The 23,400-nt window shown below is 38.4% G+C and overlaps 1 protein-coding gene across 3 annotated transcripts in view; it reads left to right on the top strand.

The window, feature by feature from the left end:
- The window catches only part of kansl1b (KAT8 regulatory NSL complex subunit 1b), a 59,288-nt gene that overhangs the window by 14,591 nt on the left and 21,297 nt on the right, over positions 1-23,400 (top strand). For all 3 annotated transcript variants that reach the window (XM_089128405.1, XM_039686268.2, XM_089128404.1), the window contains exon 2: positions 5,166-6,447. In XM_089128405.1, coding sequence (XP_088984531.1) covers positions 5,255-6,447 — 1,193 coding nt within the window. In that variant the 5' untranslated portion in view covers positions 5,166-5,254. The remainder of the gene's footprint in view (positions 1-5,165; positions 6,448-23,400) is intronic.

The following is a 23,400-nucleotide window of genomic DNA, read 5'->3' as shown; positions in this document are numbered from 1 at the left end:
TACTATTTGTGGGGGTACTGTCTGCAATGAAAAACAGAGCGAAAAGCGAGGTGAGCCGAGTCGAGCCGGTACTGTTAATGGAAAAGTGCCATAAGTGTACACTGTATCTGTGCTGTGAAAAATAACAGTATTATTTGAGAAGACTCATTGTTGAAGTGGAATGCTAGAAATTGCCTCTTCAATTGTTTAGTTCCCAACCTAAATCTGTCTTTTATCCATCTCTTTCCACACACTAGAGGTAAACATTAAATTTGTATTATGTAGTTTTCCCACTATTATGTAGAAGCTAGGCTATGTGAAGAAATATGTTGTACAGAAAGCCGAAGTGAAGTGGAAATATTATGCTGGGTACACACAAAAAGATAATCGGCGTGATTTTGGGCCGATTTTCCCCCCTTCCGACAATCCTAGCTATGTCCGATTATCTTGATGGTTCTACAGATTATCGTATCAGATTCTACTAGTTTAAACTATTAAAATAGGAACAGATAATCAAATTAAGAGGAATAGCACAAATAAATGTAACAGAACAAACCTATAAATGAAATAAACAGTGCTTTTCAGGTTTTTCTGTAGGTTTACAAAGGAAATTTTCAGGTACAGAAATTGTAATCGACTAGAGACGCGATGGCTGAGCGCTAAATCCGAACACCCTCCTTGTTAGGTTAAAAGCTCACGTGTGGAAATGTTTTGGCTTCTGAAGTTGAAGGGGGAAAGGAGCTGGTCAAGAGCCACGCTATTTGTAAGCTTTATAGAATAAAACTAACGAAGGAAACTTGACACACATGAGAATCTAGGCCCTAAGAAATCCGTTTTATTTTTTCCCAAATTCCGTTTATAAATTAGTTTTTTTTTTTTTTTTTTTTTTTACCCTTGACTGTTATTTTAGTTGCAAAAATAATGCTTTTAAAGTTAATGATTAAAAAATACAAATAAATTAGAAATGACCTTAAATTTATTGAGGTAATACAGACATTTACTCCGTAGCCTTTTCAGGACAAATACTGCATAATGCAACATAACACTGCACTCTTCAAGTAACAACAAAATATGGTTATGAGCTTTAAACTGTCCAGTTATACAAATTATATTAGTTTATATAAGTTTAAATAAAGTCACACTCTGTCTCACAGTCCACTTCGCTTTTGTCCAGTCCGGCGCCTCATAGACAGACGCGTTGTGCACGTCGTGTGTTTGTGTGCGTGAGTGAGAGAGACGGCGGGAGAGCGGAGAAATACAACTGAAGGAATACTCTGCGTGTTTTAAATACTGTTAAACGGAAACGCAGTATGTGGCGGCGAATTTGTCTATGTGTGGGTGTGGGAAACACTGCATAAGTCACGTGCGACAACTGCTCGGCTCGGCACTGACGGCTTATAGCGTCGAGTTTCTTAACTTTTAGCCAACGAAAGCAGAATCCTGGAGAGCTGTGGAGAGCCGCTTCGCCATGCTTTCATTGTTTTGATTTCATCATTGGAGCTGAAATAACGGGTTGAGGGGTTTGTGTCGCCCAGATTTGCTTCCCCTGGTCTGCATTTTCACCAGACATACGTTCATCTCCCACCCAAAAACAGAATTTCAAACCAAATATGGAAAATTCCACGAAATTCCGCGTTAACACTAGATTCCACGTTAATTGGCCAATTCTGCGATTCCGTCCGCGATTTCATTATCGGGGAAATCATAGAACCTTTGAGAAGCCATATTACACATTTCCAGCCAGAGGAGGAAAAACACTCGGCTGTACCGGTCATTGTTTTATTAATTTACTACAAGTATTCTTCTAGTTCAGGCACACATTTATTCTCCTGTTGGTTCTTTGCAATGTTAATAAAATATATTGTAGGCTAATTCTTTATGGGTCATTACTTTGTACTTTTAAAGCAAAGTATTTATAGTCACACACACAAAATATTCAGATAATGGATTTGTAACATTATAAATGTCTTCACTGTAACTTTTGATCAATTTAATTTATCCTTGATGAATAAAAGTATTGATTACCGTCTCCAAACTTGGAACAGTGAACGGTATTGTTTAATGTTACAAAAGCTTTCTATTTCAGATAAATGCTGTTGTTTTGAATTTCTGGGTGATTCTCTGAATTGGGTGCTCTTCAAGTCCCCCAAACTTGTTTCAAAGATTTTCAATTGAAGGAAATCACAAAATGCATTTTAATGCCGTCAATTAATAGAATCAGGTGCAAAGCATTATAGGGGAACAAAATTGCTTTTTTTTTTTAAAAAAAACAAAAAATAAAGATAATCGGTTGCCCAAGTAGTAGACAACAAGCATTGCATGTCCTCACTAAACATCATTACAATTTCATTGGATATCAACCAAATAAAAGGTGCAATTAATACCAAGATGTTGCTGCTAATATAATCATGTTTGTCTAGTGTATTTTCGTTTACTGTTGTGAAATGGAAAATCAATAATCGCTAATCAAGAATTGCTAATAATTGAAAATCGACTGTAATCGAATCGGGACTTCAATAATCGTAATCAAATTGGGAAATCAGACATTAACCACCCCTAACAGTTAATGAGGGAGTCATTTGAGATTCAACCAATTCATTCAAACGGCTGATCAGGAACGAAGCATTTTTCTGTCTTGTTGTCTGCATCTGAACCTGGCAGTGACTTGTTGCCTTGCTGCCCTATCAGGCGATGACTTGGCAGACAGCATTTGCGCACTAACGTTCCCCACGAAACTGACATTGGACAGACTTCTGAGGCAATGTCACATTTTTAATAAGCAAAGTAGAGCGAGCGACTGAACTTAATATCCATAATATTGAGCAATTAGTGTTTTTCAACCACGTAAAGAGGTCAATGGGCTCTATGCACGGCGTTATTTCCGGTGAAGGATTAAGGATGCTCGATAACTTCCGCCGATCATAGAGTCCAATGCAATACCGAGAATTTATATTGAATTTTATACTCCATGGTTATACTAATGAAACGTTAGTCACAAAAACAGATAAAACAGACACCCCACGTTGTGTTTATGCTTCTTTTAAAAATTATATTAAATAAACATAACTATATATAAAATTACATCTAAACGTATGTACGTTTCGTTTCAAAGACGGGAGGACAGTAAATATTGAAGACTCTGCCATAATCCAGTTTTCTCCGGTTTTCCTCCGCTTTAATCTACACAACCGGAAATGGACGAGCATCCTTACGTCAAATGCGGAACTTATGCGTGCATATAGCCCATAAGACAATTATGTCACAGAATGTTACATTTACCTCAGGAAAGCCATTTAATGACCAGCACGTTATGGCACTTTTCCACTGCGTGGTACGGCTCAGTACAGTTTAGCTCAGTTTGCTTTTCCACTGCAGTTAGTACCGCTTCAATAATTTAAATAATTCACTTGTAATTTAATGTCAGATCGTTAAATCAACAAACACAATATCATAGACGATATATTGCACACCCCTACAACACTGGCCGGATCGGGCAAGTGTCCTGAGCGTTGTTCACACTAGCCTCGGGCCATCGGACAGTCCTTATTGTCAAGCCCTGCATTAAACAAACTGCAAGGAATAGTTTGTTCAAAAGTTAACATTCTGTCAGCGTTTATCATCAAATAACCAACTGCTCCATTTCACTACAAGTCTGAATAATTAATTTAATCTTTCATGATGCTTTGTTTTTGAAAGCTCAGTTACTTGTTACTGCATGGATAATGCCAACTAGTGTTGTGTTAAAATCTGCATGTCATTTTGGGATGATCTATTCAAATTCAAAGTAGTTGTTTTCATTTTGAATGGAGGCAGTTTAGCTGCCTTTTTCCCCATGTAGTTTATTGTAATGTCATCTTACAAGACAAGGGGGACATTTCAGCATTGAGCCATGTTGCTGTAGTGTGTCACCCTACTCCATTTTTATGTCTTAAGAACCTAAGTCTATTTGTGAATTAATTGTCTCTACTCTCAAAATATTCACCAAATCCGTTAAGGCATGGCACATCAGCACGTTAGATTTAATAATAATGGTTTATACCTAAAGGGTTTTGACAGTGCAGAATGAATTGGTTTGTTACAGAATTAGTTTTTGGTTCTATCAACTTCAACCTGCATTCAAAGTCACTCAGAATAGGCCTAAATATTGTCTGCTGTCTCTGTCTGAAGGCTGTAGTTTCTCAGTTAGGCCTACTTCATGTAGAAATATGCTCATATCCATTTAGTTGGCCTACATAAAACAGTCTCTGTCCTTGTGTCTGGCTCTTTGTTTTTTACTCTTAAGGTTTGACTTATATTGATACTGTCTGCTGTTAAGCACTGGTCCTCACCTGGAGTCGTAATTAGTCGTAATTGGATAGTACGTCTGTTAAAATGCAAATCACACATTTACTGTTATCAAGTTTGTGTAATATATCAATATAGGCTATTTTTTTATAAATGACACATGAGGCATACCATTTATATTGATATCAAGGCTCGACATTGTGACCATTTTGGTTGCATATGGTCCTGAAATTGAATCTGTGTGAATTTATTTGGCAGCATTTGTAGGGCCCTATGATTTCAGCGATCACTGAATCGCGGACGGAGTTGCTGAATTGGCCAATTAACGCAGAATTTAGTGTTAATGGGGAATTTCGTGAAATTTTCCATATTTGGTTTGAAATTCTGTTTTTGTGTGGGAAAAGAACGTTATGTCTGGTGAAAACGCAGACCGGGGGAAGCAAATCTGGGCAAAGCGGCTCTCCACGGCTCTTCTTTCGTCGTTAGTTAAGAATGAAAGAGAATTATGAATGCATGTGAGAGAATTATGAATGGATCTCTGAAGGAAACTGACTGTCTTCAGAATAATTTTGAGGGATTTTTTATCCATTATTTATATTTTTTATCCTACCGTAAAAAATACCGTTTCCCGTCTTACCTACGTTTCCCGTCTTACCTACCGTAAAAAATATGCAGCGCTGCTTTGTTTATAGTGGTACCCAAAGAAGAAGTGCTTCTTTTCCAAAAGCGCCAACTGCTCATGCTACATGTGTGTAGCACAATTGTTTGGATTGTGATTAAAATGCATTGGCTGCCTCTAATTTCAAATGGCTACAGATTTTTTTAAGGCCAGTTTGGCCTGTTATAGAACAAATGAACTGCTAAATTTGACTTGATGTTTCTTTGTCTTGTGTTATTTTCAGGCTGCCCCCTGGAACAGTGGTGGGTGGGTGGTGTGGAGCTGGCCTCGGCACCGGGAGAGGCCCCCTCGCCCGCCCCCTCCCAGCGCTGCATGGCTGCAATGGCGCCCGCTTTAACCGACGCGCCGGCCGAAACTCACCGCATACGCTTCAAACTGGCTCCGCCCTCCTCCACCCTCTCCCCGAGTGGCGTGGAGGAAAGTGGTACCACCAACCATATCCTCGTGTCCAGTAACGGCGTAGTCAAGCGAAAGGCCTCGGAGGAGCGCCCCTCTCGTGGGGCCGCCCCCTGCAAGCCCCTCGTTACCTCATATCACTGTTCAGATGTGACCTCTGTGTCCTCAGCAAAAGAGTCTCTCAAGCTGCAAGGTGTTCTACTGAAGACGCACAGCATCCTGCCAAACCTCATACCACGCAAGCACCAGGCTTTAGAGCTCTCTGAAGAGCAGCTAAAGAGCATCATGAGTGCCGGTGGAGGAGGTGGGCCATGTGGGCCGCCCACCGTCCAAGGCACCATTGTCAATGGCATGACAAAGAAAGTGACTAAACCGACTGAACGAGACAATCCAGTAACCTTTAATGGTGGTCAACATGCTGTCGGGCAGGATTTGTCAAATCCGAATCAAATTGTCATTTCTACCAGGGGATTGACAACGAATGGTCCTCTTCGAGACGGTGCGGAGGAGCACCAGCTGTCAACGGGTGAGTCCCAGAATTGTCCCACCAATGGAGAACCTCCTGCAACATCCCCAACCTCCATTACACCTTTCACAGTGGACAAAATCTCAGACTGTGTTCCGCTAAGCAGTGAAGATCCGTTGGCGCTCTCACTCGCTACCGAGCAAGACCCCTTAGGTGACCTTGGGGTGGAGCTAAGCGATCGTACCCAGCACAGCCAGAGCAGACAAGGGGAGATCGAGGCACGGCTACGGCGACTACGCAAACGGCTGCAGGTGGTGCAGGCCAAGCAGGTGGAGCGCCACGTGCAGCAACAGTTGGGGGGACTACTCAAGAGCACGCTGGGTGCTCTGGATGCCAGACGGCCAAGAGGCCGTTATGATGACGACGCCCTCACCCCTCAGGAGAGGGACGGACTGGGACGTTTCCTGAAGTCTGGATCTATGCCGGCCGAATTAGAACGACTGTCCCTGAGTTGTACCACCAACCTGCAATCTGCTGAATGTGCTTTCGATTCCGATGCTACGGAAAGCAGCTCTGGTGGAGAAACTGATGTGGAGGAAGATGAATTGGCTCGGGTCGACATTGAGCAACGTCACATTCCTCTGTGAGTACCGACCTTCATTATACCTCTGATAATGTGAATCTAGATGCTTTAAGGATGTAGTATAAGTTCTGATGCAGGCTGGGTGTTTCATAAAACCATTGCGTTTTCAAATATTAATGAATCATGATGCAGATGTTGTTGACTGATTGTAAATTTAGTCAGTGGCTGTTTTACATATCTGCATTTGTAAGTGCAGATTTGTTCTTTCAGTTCAAAATCACATTGATTTGCTTTTGTTACAGAGGAATTTTCTTGATAATTAAAGTATGTGTCCATCTCTTGAATATCATTACTATCCTGGTTACACATGGACACTCGCCCCGCACTCTCTCTTACATGTAGCAAGCCAGTCGTTCCCTTCCCAAGGGTTGAGCCTTGTTTAAATGCACTCAAATGGCAAAGTGTGCACTCAAATGGCAAAAGTCACTTCCTTAAATTCATTCACACACTTTCTTATTAAATTATTGGGCCTGTTTTCACCCATCCCAACCCTCTGGTTAAGAACACACTGGACAAGTGGAAGGCAAAGATAAGCACTGTTTAACTTCTACTTCCGGTTGATGTTTGTTATATATATTTTTTTGTTTTAGCATGGGTTATTTATTTTTGTTCCTATCTTCCCAGTAATTACTCCTAATTTTCCCAATGCTCAAACCCAGTAAATATTCCAGGCACAATGAAAGTAATCATCTTTATGGGGCCGCTCTAGATCTTTGTTAAAAGCATTGGCACATAAAACGTGTATAGCTTTGATAAATACCACTTTTGCCTAATTTTGCTCTACTTGTACGTTAAACATCGGCTCTTCCATCGGACAGGTCTTCAAGGGGTCTCTTTTGCTGTATCATTGTTGTTGTATGGTGTCTCAATAGCCCAGTGAGTCAGAAATGTTTCCTGGTTTTTCTTTTTTTCTTTAAACACAGACTAAGACTGCTCCATGAGGGGATAACCTACATTCAGTGGAGTCAGTCACATGACTATTGCGCAAGGACAAATAGGCTTACTTGCAGATTATGCGACGAGCATAGTGAAGCGCGATAACAAAGGACTGTTTAACTTATTTTATTTATTTTTTTCATCCCACACATACATATGTACTTCTTTAAAATGCAATTTTAGTCCTTTATTGATAATGCAACATATTCCTTTGTGGGATTGCGTACTGCATGTTGTAACTTCATGTAAGGTCTTTTTATTAGCTAGGTGAGCGAGGGGTCACTTGAGTGCAATCCAAATCAAATCTGCAGTACCCAGTGGGTCATTTGTGTTATTTTTTGGTTTATTTGTGGTAAACGGTTGCTTTCCTTAAGTCAATGGAAGGAAAATGTATCCCGTGTGATTTCTCATTATTGCTGTTTTGGATTCAGCTGTATATAGTTATTGAGATTTTATGTTGTTGATGGTACCTTTTGTAGATATTATTTTTTTACCATTCCTCTACCCTTAGTTAGATTGAAAGTGCTCAAACACTGTGGACCACCTTTGGCAATTCAGGTTAATTATTTGCATGCATCCATGTTCCTCCTGTGACGAAACTCCACTAAATAACCATGTTTCCATGAAGTACAGCTCCAACATCCATTATGAACACACAAGTGCAACCACATTTTTCAATCTTGCTAATGTTCTTCTAGTACCATGGGTTAAAAATGAGCTTTCACGTACTCTCACGCACCAGCTGGTTGCATTCATTGTTTCTGGGCTGTAATCATGTTATCTAGAACTAGTTTGAATGAAAAGGAGCTATTGAACTCAGGGCTGAGCGATATGGGCAAAAAAAAATGATCACAAGATATTTTTTTTTTATAACAGTCAATATCGATAATTATCACAATAAATGTCAAATTTTTATTTTTTTCAAGTTTAAAGGCAGATTTTAGCTTCTGAGTCAAAGTTGAGTGTTAATTGTGTTTTAAAACTTCTCTTTATTGTCAGAACATATCATGACAATAGGTGAACATTTCACAAGTCTCAGGTGGAACATTTACACATTTGTCATTTTTCATGAAGATAAATATCTTAATAGCAAAATATATTTATTATTTTCTACATGTACTAATGCGGGATCTTGTTTCAACTTTTGAAACAGGTTTTTGTTGCCTGACTTCAATGATGGGTATCTTCAGCACAGTTTGCAGTGCAGGCTGCAATATTAACAATTACATGTTTCTCGAAACGCATATTTGACAGTGAGTTGACGGTAGTATTAGCTTGATTTATGATGCAGATTTACGGAGTTGAATTTGTTCATTAACAAAAACTGCAAAAAAAATTGGCATGTACATTTCAGCCTTGAATTTGATTTGCTTTTTGCTTTCAGGCAGATAGTACTTGAGGAAGATGACTTTTTCCTTCTAAGGAGCATTTTATTGCACACAAATATATCAATATTTGGTGTTATAGCAGTATTTTTGCTCTGGTAGAGACAGAAATATTATATCTGACCAAAATATTATATCTGACCTCGAAGCATGGACTAAAATTCATAGGATATATTGTTATTTTGATGTTCAACTATTTAATGGATTTTACAAACTCAAACTTATTTTACCAAATCATGAGAGTGCCGTAGTACAGTTGAAGTTACCATCTACCATTTTGAGATTGTGCAGAGCGGCCCACGTTAGTGAGTACAGGAAATGAGAGGTCTTATATTGTGGCACTGTGGTTTCCGGTTCACGCACACAGTATGAGAGAACAAACAACTCTCAGAAGGCAAAACAATCATTCTGGCTTGTCCTGTATCATGGACCCCAAACTGTAGGGCAAATGTGTGTCTTGTCCACAGATATGCCCTATAGACCCCAACTGGATGGGTCCATGATACGTTGAGGATCTCGTCAGGTCTTGAGTGATTGAAACTGCATTTGTGTTTGTAGGAGCCTGAAGCCAACGGCAGAGAAAGATTGACTGATTTTTAAAGGGCAGACCCCGCTGTGCGCAGTTCCCTCTACTCTCTGGGCTGTCCTTTATCTGCATTTTTATATATATATATATATATATATATTTTTTTTTTTTATTAAATGCAGAGGTATTGTTTATGCACAGACTTGAATCTGTAGATCTGTAATGTAGGATTAGTTCACCCAAAAATTCTGTCATCGCTTACACCCTAATTTTTTTCCAAACCTTTATTACTTTCTTTGGTGGAACACAAAAGAAGAAATTAATGGGGGCCATAGCTATCACGCTTAAAAAAAAATGTATGCCAGAAAGTACCATGAAACCTGTCTTCCATGTCTTTTGAAGCTACGATGAACAGGCCATAATATTTACGACTTTAAGCCATTATGCACTAAATACTTTCCCCTCTAATGACTGTCAATCCTGACCTGTTCTACGAGTCAGTCAGTTGACTCCCTCAGTTGGCTCAACTTGAGAATCAGATCAGTCCAATCTGTGAAAGAATTATTGAGGTTTTGAGAACTGTCAAATGATTAATTGAAGGAAATCAACTCAAATGAATGATTCCTTCACACATTTGACATAGCTAATTCTCTCATAAAGGAAAACCAGGGCGGGTGTCAGGATGTTTTGAACTTCCTGAACACGGGCCTTATTTAGTGTCATTTATATGTGAAGGAATGGCAAGTGTACTTGCATTCTTTTTTGTGTGTGCTACTCTGAGGAAATGACATGAGGCTGATTTTTAAAAAACGGAATCACCCATACTCCTTAGTAGGGTTGGCTATCGTTTGAATTTGAACGATTCTGATTCCGATTCCTTGTTTCGATTCCGGTTCCTAACGATTCTCGATTCCGATTCTTTTAAGAGGCAGGGTCAAAAAAGTTTAGCTAACCTTGCTAACCAACGGCCTTTCTAAAGGAAATAATCCTTTCTGAAGGAAATACTCCTGTAAAAATACTCCTTTTGTCACAAATTTTGCATTTTGCCGAGATTTCGTTATTTTTGGAAAAGTGAAGCCACACTTTGGATCGCCGACGTAAGGTACTCAGGTTCGACTCACGTGGTTATGCCAACACTTCCGGTAGACGCTTCTTTGTTGGTGTTGTTCAGCGGTTTCTTCTTCCGCTCGGCGGACTGTGAATATCGAAACTAGGAATCGAAATTTTAACTTTTGAACGATTCCGGGAAAAATGAAAAGTTAGTCTCGGTTCCAATCGATACTCGATTCTCGATACCCAACCCTACTCCTTTGCTTTTCTTTTCTGCTTCCTTTTGCTTTTCTACCATCTATTGTACTCCATTGCATATTTATTCTGTGATCTCTCCTCCATCCATCCTAACTTAAACCCCAAGGCTCATTGCAAATGATTTAATTTGCTCTTACCCACTGCTCAAGCACTGGTTTTCTCTGTTTGAGTATGCATCTTAACCATTAGTGTAGGAACAGCAAATCAGCTCTCAGATGAATATTTCAGGGCATCCTTTTAAACATCAGCACTGCTTTGAAACTACCAGGAGCTTTTTCCATCCTCCCTGTTGCCCTTTGGACTGCGGGATACAACAGCCCACCATCTCTTGTGTCTTATTGGTGATGGCAGAATATCTCCCTGGAAACCATGTAAATGTGTGTTTTTTTTCTTTTCACCTTTAGCTGTCTACCATGTTCTGTCCGTCTGGCGCTCATTCTGAGCTCATGTCCATGACCTTTCAGAGCTGCAGTTTTTATGTTGCAGTCAAAAGTGTGTTAGTACTACCTGCAATTAGGATGAACGACTACTGCACTGAAAGACTGATGCTTGGGATTTTTTGGCGTGCAAGTATGGTTAAATTGAGCCTGTGCTGCTTTTTGAACCATTTTTGAAGATCCCATGAAACCGCTTAATTTACGAGGTTAAGGTCAATGATTCAATGATCAATATTTTTTTTGAGATCTTTTTTTTATTTTTTGCTTGATAAGGTAGTTATACCTACAGGGGAGGTTTCTTTCTCTCTGCATGGCTCACTATCATCTGTACCTGGCAGCGCCCGCAGTGCCTGGCCCATAATGAAAAGGCTCCTCTGTGAAGGGTGTGTATACGTTCGTGTGCCTCTGTGAATGTGTGTGGCACAGTGATTGAATAAAACCGTTCAATGTGTTGCGTCTTTCTGAGGCCTGTTTTTGTTCTGTAATGAAATATGCAAGTCATCATAGCTGTGGTTCAGGTCACATACCCTTCCCAGAGGGTTTGTCTGTATTTTTGTGCTGGTGTGGATCAAGGCTAATGAATGTTATGTTACACACACTTGCTGGTTTATTAGTGTGACTCATCACTATTGTGACATAGAACCGCCATGTCAATTTCCCCACACCAATTGGATAAAGTTTTACTTCACATTGTTTGGCAGTAAAGAGATTATTGCTAAAGCTAAAGTCCATGTTGCTCTATCACTTATTCCCAGGTGGTCAAATTGCAGTGCCAGAACCTTCTAGAAGCAACGGCACAAATAATGGGACTCATTTACTGCTTGTTGGGCCAATATATGTATGGAGCCAAGCAAGGAGTTTATAGATGTGGCAGTACATCAGCAACCAGCTTTTTACAATTTGGCCGTGCTTATTTGTCTTCAGTGTCGGAGCCAAAAAAATAGGATCTTATGTTAACATGTCAGTCTGCTGCTATACTGATACAGTCTCTAATGCCCAGAGAGCAAGCAGATCTCTGAATTATAGATACTTGTTTTATTTAATTTATTTAAATTTTTTAGAAGAGATTCAAAAGAGAAAATAATTCAGACTAACTCTAAATTAAAGGGTAACTAAACCCTAAACCAACTTATTTTAGTTAATGATCTGTAAGAATGTGGCTTTTTTTAATGCCGATCATTGATTCGAGTAACTTTTTTTGACATTTGGGTATAAAGTGTTTTATTTCTACAATATATGGTGTAAAAATACCATGAGGAGAGATGCGTACAGTGAGGAGAGATGCGTTTCAATTAACTTCAATGACTTAAATATTCATTTGTACCTCACATTAAGCTATCAAATGGTTTCACAGGTCTTGGAATATAGTGCGCAAAAACTGAATGGTGCTTTACAATATTTTTTATATCTTTAGTGGGGCTTAACAATAATAGAGAATAGTACGTACAATATCGGACGTCACTGAGAAGCTGCCTAGACAGGATTTAACGTGAGTTTTCAAAATCGCCAAAATCGAACACTGTTTTCAAGATAATTTAATTTTAAATGATAATACTAACCGTCAGGATATTTTATCGTTCTTTATCATGAAACCTGTTCCATCCCTAGCAGGTCATTGTCACTCATAGCATCATATATAACGCAAGCTAGTTGTAGTACCTCGGTGGCACATTGTGATTGTTTCTGTTTTCTATTTTTATGTATTTTTAAATGTGATTTCATGGCAAAGCATAATTTTCAGCATCATTATTTAAGTCTTCATTGTCACATGGTCAATTTAATAGGGCTGTACTCAACCAAAGAAAATCTTGGTCGAATGAAATTTTCTACTAAAAATGACGTTAGAAAAAAAAAGTTAAATGAATTAGCTGCGCACTGTGATATTTTGAAAAGAACAAGAATGAAAAATAGAAGCAGCTATATAAACTTTAGGCCAAAACAAATTTGTTTAAAGTAAAACTGAAACTGTAAGCCTATAAGACTTTTCTAAACCTGTAAGACTTTCTTTAAGAATAAGAATGTTGTTGTTGGACCCCTTTGACTTTAATGTTATGGAGCAGTTCTTTGAGCTTTTGACCTTTTGTGCTGAAGGCAATTTTTCGATAACTTTGCTTATTCTTTCCTTAGTTAATAATATCTAATGTCAGCAGTTTGTGCTGTGTTGGTCTTGAAGTTGAATTGTAATCCTAAACATGTTTAAAACACTTAATCCTAAACCTGCGAAAAGACTTGAGTCCCAGGATGAGTTCTGTGTGTGTTTGATTGGGAAGCAGCAGTAATGCACTGCAGATAATCTTATTGTTATTGAACATTGTCTGGGGACCACAATACAAATTCCTGAGTTGCTGAACTGTGCTGAGGAGGAAACACTGAGTCTCTGCTCTCGTCCAGCTTTGGCTTTTGATCACTTAACTGGCTCTGATTCAGCTCAGAGCGTAGAGGCTGATTGGACCCAACTGCAACAGGAACTGTTTTCAAGAGGAGATCCTCTTGCTGTGTCTCGAACACTGGGTGAACATCATATCACTCAGTTGAAATGTGTCCTTGTACGTTTTTTGGCCCTTTTGTTAAATACATTCTTTTGGAAGATAATCTTGCCTTTTTTTAAACTTTAGTGTAAAGATGTTCTAAATTGACTCTGCAACCTTCTGGCATGCAAAGAGATGATTACAGGATTGATTAGCCTACCTCAAAATATGTATGTCTGCAAGTTCAAGGGACATTTATTTAAATAAAATTGTTAAATAAAATCTTTAGCTAATGTCACATGCCTGATTATCAGTGTTTCCCCTAGAATTTTTTAGCGGTGCTGTGCCGGAAGTTGCACCTCTAGAAGATAAAAAAATAATAATAATAACCCCTTAAACCATGACTTCTGCCAAGTTTTGTGGATGGAAATGGACTTTTTGAGATACAAATAATGATTGCGCTTGCTGCACCTACATTTGAAATGACGATTTGCGCGGGCAAATAAAAAGCGCTATATGAACGGCCCCTCCGCACCTTATAGCAACGTGACATTACCCTAATCGAAAATATTTCCATAAGTAGCTCTTTCTTCCTTTCTTGTCAAAGTGGATTCAGAACCTACCACATTAGCATTGCCGTCGGTCTTCATGTCTCAGTGTTTTTAGGTGAATGTCGTGGTATTACCAATTGATCATGTGAAGATTTTGCAGCGGTGATGAAAATCCAGGCGTGGCGCTACGCCGCTGCTGAATACATTGTAGCTCAAGCAGGCGTCTATCAGCGGACCGGTCCACTAATAGATGCCTGCTTTCAGATGCTCCCGTCTGTATCTGTGCAAGCGCTCGGTAAAGAGCGTCATTGATGTACATAATTGACAACATGTTTTTGAAGCGCTGATCATCGTAGCCAATCACAGACAAATTCGATGAGCGTGCGAGTACAATGGGCAATCAGAGGTGTTTACGATTGCGCTCAACAGCTCTCAAAGCGTCACATTTTAAAAAATTCAGTACTGTTTGGTACCGAAGTCAGTACTTTGACAAATGTTTATATATAGTTGTCTGGCTTGCACATGAGATATTATATAAAATAAATGCTTTATCATTATAGTTCCTTTATTATTAAAGGGTTAGTTCACCCAAAAATGAATATTCTGTCAGTATTTACTCACCCTCATGTTGTTCCAAACCTCTCTGTTTTTATTTGTTCTGCTGAACACAAAGGAAGATATTTGGAAGAATGTTTTAATCAAACAGATCTCATTCCCCATTGACTACCATAGTATGTATTTTTTCCTACTATGGTTGTAGGAAAAACATATTTTTCATGTATTTATGCTTTATGACGTTATTTTCCATTTGATTAAGAACGTAAACTAATGCCAACGCTGTTTGAGTATAACATTAGTAGTCAGTCAGTTGCTATTGTTGCCAGTCAGATGGTATTGTGTAAAACAAACGTGTATAAAGTTAAATGTAGCAAATTATCATTCAGAAACGTTTAGTAAGAGCCGTGTGTGGTGAGGTTCTGCTTGACTCTTTCATCGCCGCTTTTCTCGTCTGATTTTGCATCAAACTGATACTGCAGTTCACACCATTATTTACATCTGGACCGGAGCTCATGACATGCATGTTTCGCCTGTAAAGGTAATGGACGTTAACTTTCCGGACAACGTGAGCGACAGTTTAGCCAATCACCACACACCGGCCCAAACTAACCAATCTGAGCCCACTGCCTGTTTCTGAGGTAGTGGTTTCGTAGAATCAGGAAGTGAACCAGTCGTTCGAGGACCGATGAAAGCGTGGCTTACAATAAAGGTGAAGTTTATGAAAAATAAGACTTTTTAAAATAGAAAAACCACAAATACATGTTATTTTGCACCCCATAAACACAATCATGCAAAAAAAAAGCAGTAGCCCCCCCCCCCCTTTAATATTATTGAAATTGATGTGTATACAAACACATTTATCTGGTGGTTTTGCTTGTGCGTCAGTGACTGAAACATTACTCTGTCCTTAGCTCATCGTTGGTGGGTCAAGGTTTCTGTTTCTCATAGGCTGTGAGTGATTGCTTTTCAGATCAGAGCGTGTTTGATGTCACACCAGCAGGTGTTTGGAGCATCACAGACATACACATTTCTAAATGGAGCGTCTGATTCCTCCTTTAGGGGTTTGATCAAGCTGATTCATATCTGATCACCAGTCTGGTCTAAATGCTAACTAGATCAGCACACACATCTGTGATATGAAATGAAATCCTCTGTCTGTCCCTCACATCACTTTTCACCCCCCAGTCTGACAGGCGGGTCTGTGACCAGCGCCGAGAATGGCTGCAGGACCGGATGGCTGCTTGCCTGTGCTGGTTCACCTCCACCCCCCACTCCCGTACCCTGTTGCAAGTCTTGTCTGTTCATTTTGTAGAGTGTACTGATTATGTGCCAATGTTGCTGAGGTGTTTTTTTTTTTTACTGTTCTCAAACTGTACTCCTCACAGAAGCATAGTATGGGGGTTAAAAGGGTTGCCTTTTTTTTTCTCCTCATGTTATGCTGTATGTCTTCCTCAATGCTCTGTCTTCCTGTCCTGTCTACCCCCTTGTTTGATTGTATGTATGTCTGATGGATAGGTTGATGGCTAATTTCACTGGTACTTGTGACTACGTGACAATAAAGGCTACTACTACTACTACATTGTAACATTTGTAACATCCAGGCTTACATGAAGACCTTGTAACTTGGTGGGATTTATTGTGGACTCTGATTATTTCATTTTAATAGCTATACATATATTGTGTGTATAAGCTAATTAACCGTGTGTGTTGCCTGGTAACAGAGGAACTTTATTGTAGCTTTTATTTTATGTGCATCATTACTAGCGATGTGCAAAACTACAAATGTTCATACTTGACTAGTCAGTAATCAGGTAGCCTGTAAAATTAAGCTGTTTTTGTCCACAAGACCAGACACATTTCTGTATATGGATGCTAAATTCAGTCCTTAATGGCATTTAGGCAAAACATAAATGCTGAATAATAGGCTTCAGGTGTATCCCCAGTTCATAAATGTAACGTTATTGTGGGAGAGAAACCTTGTTCATAGCAACCTACATTTTCTGTTCTAAAGCATTTAGTATTTAGTAAAGTGTTCCTTTAACAGGAACATTGTTCACAGCATCTGTCAGTGATGGTCTGTTGCCTGAATTTGTACAAAAGGGCTGCTTTGGCTTTAGTAGCTGTGCTTTTCTCAAAGAGGGGTTTACCTCTTTAACACACTAGCATGGCAAGATAATGCAACATCTTAGAGGGTGCATCTTTGTCATTTGAGAATTGCGTCTCGGTTGTTGAATCTAATATCTAATATAGCTTCAAAACAGAAAAGCAAATAGCCTTGTAAATAATAGAGGAATAGCAAAACATTACAAGCAATAGGCTAAACAAAGAGTGCTTTCAGTCTTTGAGTTTCTGAATGTTTTCCATTCAAGAGCTGAGAGTGATTTTTCTTTCTCAGCTTTACTGTTGTTCGATTATTATTACCGATGACATTATAGACAGCGGGAGATCTAATAAACTGCGTTCACACTAAAACACAGATCTCTTTTGAAAAATAAGATGTTTTTGTCCTGTCTGTTTAATCCCTTAAGACATCACTGACTGTTTACGTCAGTTTTGCTGCATAAGAGCATTTTGAGACTAAAGTACATTTAACCACTTACAGAGTTGCTCACAGACGCATGTCTTTATAAAGCGCTCGTCACATTTGGAATTGAATTCAGCCTTCTGTCAGTGAGTTTTGTTTCAATAAATAAGTTCACTGCGTTCCAAACAAATTATGCATTCGTAGAGCATTTGTAAGGAAACTACCATAACAGTGGGCGAGACCGGACACTGCAAGCATAACATCAAGCAAAGTGTGTGTTTCTTACAGTGTATATCCTGCGCAAAATGAAGACCACACATGTCCTTGTAATTTGCTTCAACCTATCTGAACTTTATAAAAGATTGTGATGGAAGGTGTGGTGTGTGTGTGTGTGTGAGGAGTTTGAAGCAAGCAGAATACGGTTGTTTTTAAATCACACTCAGTGTCATTGTGCATCTACGGTTAAATACTAAGCTCAAAATCGATTATAAAATTCTCAGAATCATAATACTCATATATATATTAACCCTTAATATATGCAAAATATAGCAATGTCAGTTTTATCCCCCATTATCATGCAGTTCTTATTGGTAGGTTCATTTGGTGGTTCTCTAAACAGTTGTGCATCTGTGAAGACTGATCAGATCCCCCTGTTTATAATGGGTGAAAATGTTTGGCGTTACCCTCGCTGTGCGTTTAGTGCTCCGTGTTGCAATTGGTAACGAACCCACGCATGTTTTGACAAATGCTTTTTATGCGTCACTAATGAGTCTCGTTTTAATAATTGGTGCAGACATGCTTTTAAACAAACATTGTAGATAATCAGCTGCCCATGTTTTGGCTCAAATTCACGAATCAAACTACAGGATGCTTACTAATATTGAGAAATAATTTTGGCTAATTGATGTTTGATGTCAGAATAATAGTAAAAAAGAATGTTTACTGATTTTCAGTAGAGTTGTGTTAGTAGAGCATATATCATGATGATATGGGTGTGCACTAAATTTCACCACAGCAGAATTTAGTATAACAGCTGTTTAGTAAATAACTGCATTAGGGCTGGGGTAAACGATTATTAACTAAACGATTAGTTGGGCGATTATTTTATCGATTAGTCGACTAATCTAATGACTAATTGGACGACTAATACAAAGAATATTTTTTTCTGCTGCTCAATTAATAAAAAAAAAAAAAACAATATCTCAAATAAATACTAGCATACTGAATCAAGATACTATAAGCTGGCTAACGTTAGTCATGTTATGTATTTGAACACCATCATTATAACTCTACAACCGCCAAAACCGTGTTATTAAAATATTTTTTACAAACATTTTTTATCATAGAGAATGTTTAAATATTAATATCAGCTGAGGAGGGAAACGGAGGTGGAGTTAGTGGTGCGATCGGAGGCTGCTAGTGCTGGAGATGAATCGGGAGAGGTTTGTGCACCTACTGATCAGAGCGCGTGCTGACACGGAGTAAAGCCTTGTTTATACTCGACACGTCCGCACGAGTGCGAATGTGCGCACGGCAAAAATGACGCGTTGGGTGCGCAAGACCAGGAAGACTGTGGCTGGCTGTGTGTACGCCTTTTTTGTAACAGCGCGTGCGGCGCCGCGTCCGGGAACGACTTCAAGCCGAATCTGCCCGAGCTTGTACGTCTCACCACACCGGCACCCAGTTTGCGCGTCTAAATTGCAATTTTTTTTCTTAAGGGTTTGTTTACTGTGTGTGATTCATTTAATGGATAGCACATTCACTTCTAGTTGTCTTCGTCCTCTATTCTGCAATGTTTCGGTCTCCCACGTGTGTGTGGCAAGCTGTACCGCCGGGAACATGCAAAAAATAAATAAATAAAAAAGCGTCGACCCAAAAATATGACGTCGACGCAATTTTGACGTCGAATCATCGACGTCATCGATGCGCCGCTACAGCACTAAACTGCATACTGTAGGGCCATTGCTAACCAACTAATTAAGTGTGCTACTACGGTCCACTACTGCACGAATGTTACAGAATAAAGAAGCACCTGTAACGATGTTCATCACATTTTTATATCACATGCATATTATTTTAGGATGTTTTTCTCAAGCATTGACACAATAACTTGGTTGCTTTTTTTTTTCTTCTTCTTCTTTTCATTCATGTCATATGCTCCAAGATTCAAGGTGAAGTATGTCAAAATTATTTCAAGTATGAATAACAATCATAAGTACATTATGTATGGAATTTGCAGGAAAATCACATTTTCTCAATTTCATGCTAAGAGCTGTGAACAGGTTTATGCACTGTGCATTATTCGCTCTGCATGTATCCCATAATACTTAGAATCTGTCAGTTCATCTCCCAAATTGTCTTCTCTTTAGAAAACACATCACAGATCTCTTATGTTGGCGTGATGTAGGGCCGTTCCTGCTCTGGTAGTGCATTCAATCAGGAGTTGAAGCATGCCAAGCAGCTGTGTCACTTTCCCACCCTGAACTCCAAACATCTGGAGCTGCTTACAGCACAACTGATGGCCCTGGAAATCTGCACCCACACCCGTTCACACTTGCGCTCGCTCTCTCTCTCTCATACACTACTCACGTGTACGTTTGTTTTCTTCTCTCTTTCCCTTTTCTCTTCTCACTCTTATGTACAAACTCCAGAATTCCACATTTCACCTCTCGTTTCATTGGCTCCTCCCTGCCTGGCATAAGTTCCTGTTTACATTTCTGTTCCGTTCACCTTCAAAATACAGTCACAGCTCCACATTATTATTCAGAGGCCAAACACTCATCGTTTCTGTAAACTAAATTTCAGGATTCCAGAAGTTTTAAAAGCTGAATGTTCAGAGTTTCCACTCTTTTTAACTGATGAATGTTCATGACTTTTCCAGTCATTTAGGATTTACTGTATAAGGGTTAAGGATAAGAATACAGATTTTTTTAAATCATTTTTTACTTTACATTTTATCCCCCCATAAACCCAATAATAATAAAAATATTTAACTAGAAAATGTGCATTTATTTCTGTAACAAATGCTGATGTAGTTTTATACTCATAACATTCCCAGATGTTGAATTTGATTTTGCTTTCTCGTATATTTGAAGGTGTGAAAATAAGAAACCCTTTTTTAAGTCATCTTGAGGCCTTATTTAGACTAACATTATCATCATCATCAAAGCATTTTTGGAGATCTGTTACATATGTAACAAAATCATTACATGTTTAGATGCAAAATATTTAAAATATGGGCTAATGTATTTGTTTACATTCATTTGGAGATTAAATGTGAAATTATTACGATATAAAAAAAACTACTTTAGTGTTGGGTACAATTAAATTTTGTTTGTTTAAATTAATTAAAATTTGTTTTTAAATTAAACAGAAAAATTTGTGATTAAGTAATTTAATCAATTTATAGCACTAACAGAGTGAACCAAATTCAGCATTGTATTGACCATCATTATAGAAATTATTCTCAATTTTATAACTGGTTATAGGTGTCGTGTTTGTTCAAGTGGCTGCGTGTTTAACATCAACCTGTTTATGAAAAACAAATCTCAACATGCAGGAGTTTACATGTAAGCTGTATCAGTTACTGAAACTAAATTTTTGGCTTTTCCTCTTTAAATTCACAAGAAATATGACGTGTTTAAGGGTATGTTACATATGTGGCAATCATCATATCTGTACTTGTGCAGCTGTGATCACTGATCAGCTGATCATGACCTACTCCAACCTGTGGTTTTACTTGTGGAGGTTATATTCTTGTAGGAAGCTGTGATTGTTATTGTATGTATAGTTTTATATTTTACATAGGCCTAATGCGAAAAGTAAGTATGACGTTCAAAGTGCTTAGACAAAAGGCAGTTGAATGTTTATTGTTAAACAGGAATGTTAAAACGCTAATCCGAGACTATTTTGAAGTTCCATATTTACTGAAGTTAAACATCAGCACAGCGAACTGACCTCAGTTTTCTTTATTTGCATCAGGATGTGTTTTATGTTCAACAAGGAAACATGGTTATTATCGGACCCTCCAGATTCTCCTCTATCAGTACTAACGCCCCCCCATGCATGACTTGTGTTATTTACGAGTTCACAGCGCTATCTAGCAAACCACAGCCTCCCTCACACACTGAGAGCGTTCGGGGGATATATGGGAGAGAGTTTGGGCATCTGGTCAGTACTTTGGAAATATGCTGTCTTACAGTAATTTACTGGTAGCCGGGAGGATATGGGCACATGCTTCCTGTGTGCGGGACCAGGCCCACCATCCACACATGCTACACATTCTCGTGTGTAAAGCCGACTGCTCTGAGTTAATGCACTTATGAATTCTGAAATATGGTGAAACATGTTAGAATACTGTCCTGTGGTTGGTTGCTGAAAGTAAGGGTGTGCGATATGACGATTTTTAATCGTGGACGATTAAAATGTCTCCACGATCTGCTTTTGAAGAAATATCATAGTATCGTGTTACAGTGCATTCTATCAGTTCAGTTCTGGCGCCTCCGTCTCTCAACTGTACAACGCAACGTAGCCTACACATGATCTCACGTTAATGAATAGGTACGGGACACTGCAATTCGCAAAAGTTCATTATTTGCATAAGCCTTGCCGGTTAAACATTTAATTCACGCGCTGATCCGCTGTTCTAACGTGCGCTTTCCTGACCGCATAACCCCCGACGCTCACAGGCACTAGAAGTCGGTCAAACAGCGCCTGAATACTGGACTAAGTTATCTCTCGAGTCTTATTATGCTAATACTGTTAAATACACACAATGTTTACATAAACAGGCTATGTCTAAAGTGAAAGCAAACTTTTGAGAGAATATCTGGTGTAATATGCGTCTATATTAAACGCGTCGCGTGCTGGGCTAAAAGCAACAGGAATAAATAGTAGCCTACTGCCGCTTGTCCTTAAAGGGATAGTTCACAAAAAAAAAAAAAATCCGTCATTATTTACTCACTCTAATGTTGTTCCAAACATGTATTAATTTCTTTCTTGTGCTGAACACAAAAGACAATTTTTTTTAATGTGGGTAACCAAACAGTTGCTGGTCCCCATTAACTTCCAGGAGAGAACCTATAAAAAAAAACTATAAGGAGACCAGCAACTGTTCGGTTACCCACATTATTCAAAATAACTTTTATTTTCAACAGAAGAAAGAAACTTATTCGGGTTTAAAACATCTTGAGAGAGTAAATTAAGACAATTTTCATTTTTGAGGGAACTATCCCTTTAGTGTTAATAAAACAAACAAAAAAACACAAGGAGAAAGTCACTCACTGACTGAGAACTTTAATATATCTTTAATAAGAATCAATTTATTCAGTGAAGTCTATGTAGTGTTTTAATTTCATATTTGTTCATTTAATTACTTCAATGCTACTGCTAAATACACCTACTGCATCTGAAAAAATAAAGCACTATTTATTTAATATGAATATTAATTTGTGTATCTTGTCTTATTTTTTTAATAAAGAAAATAATGACAAAGATTTTTATCTTCACCACTGGCCTAAATGTATGGCTTTCTTTTTTCTTTTGTTACCTAAGGCTTTGTTTTTAACATAGGGACATTAGTTTGGCTGTACTGAACAGCCACTTGCAAAATATTAAAACCAACTTGAAAAAGAATCGTGATAAAAAATCGTGATCGTGATTTTCCTAAAAAAATCGTGATATGATATTTTTTCCATATCGCCCACCCCTAGCTGAAAGCATAGTCAAATTAGCCAAAATCATTAACAAAAACATTAGAATTTGACGTGAAGCAAAATCATTACAGTGGAGTCAGTTCCTTTAGTTCATAGATTTATCATCATTCAACACTGTTTGTTTTTTTGTTTTTGTTTTCATGTTTGAAAATTAATTTTTGTATAGTGTGGCCCTGACTTGTCAATCTTAGTTTGAGTATTTTACACACGTGAAACAGTTCCAAATACACCATTTTAAAAAGTACAAAAGAATGATTTGTTTTTTTGTTTTTTTTTGTTTTTTTGTTTGTTTTTTTTGAAATACAGAAATAGACATGATTAAAGACTGTTGGGAATGCTATTCATGCTTTATTTTGTCTTCATACATTTTTAGTCATTGGCCGTAATACCGTGTTAAATTAGTTTATTTCATCCCCATACAACTCCCAAACAATACAATAAAAGCTATTTTAAGCATGCATAAACACTATATTCATGCTTTAAACTTGGCATGCCTTTTTCCATTCTCTCTTCTTATTTTGCTCCCTGTCTGCCTCCTACCTGTCA

Source organism: Pimephales promelas, chromosome 3 (genome assembly GCF_988280905.1).
Source record: "Pimephales promelas chromosome 3, fPimPro1.hap1.1, whole genome shotgun sequence".
NCBI classification, from domain to species: domain Eukaryota; kingdom Metazoa; phylum Chordata; class Actinopteri; order Cypriniformes; family Leuciscidae; genus Pimephales; species Pimephales promelas.
This window is presented reverse-complemented; position numbering and strand designations above follow the sequence as displayed.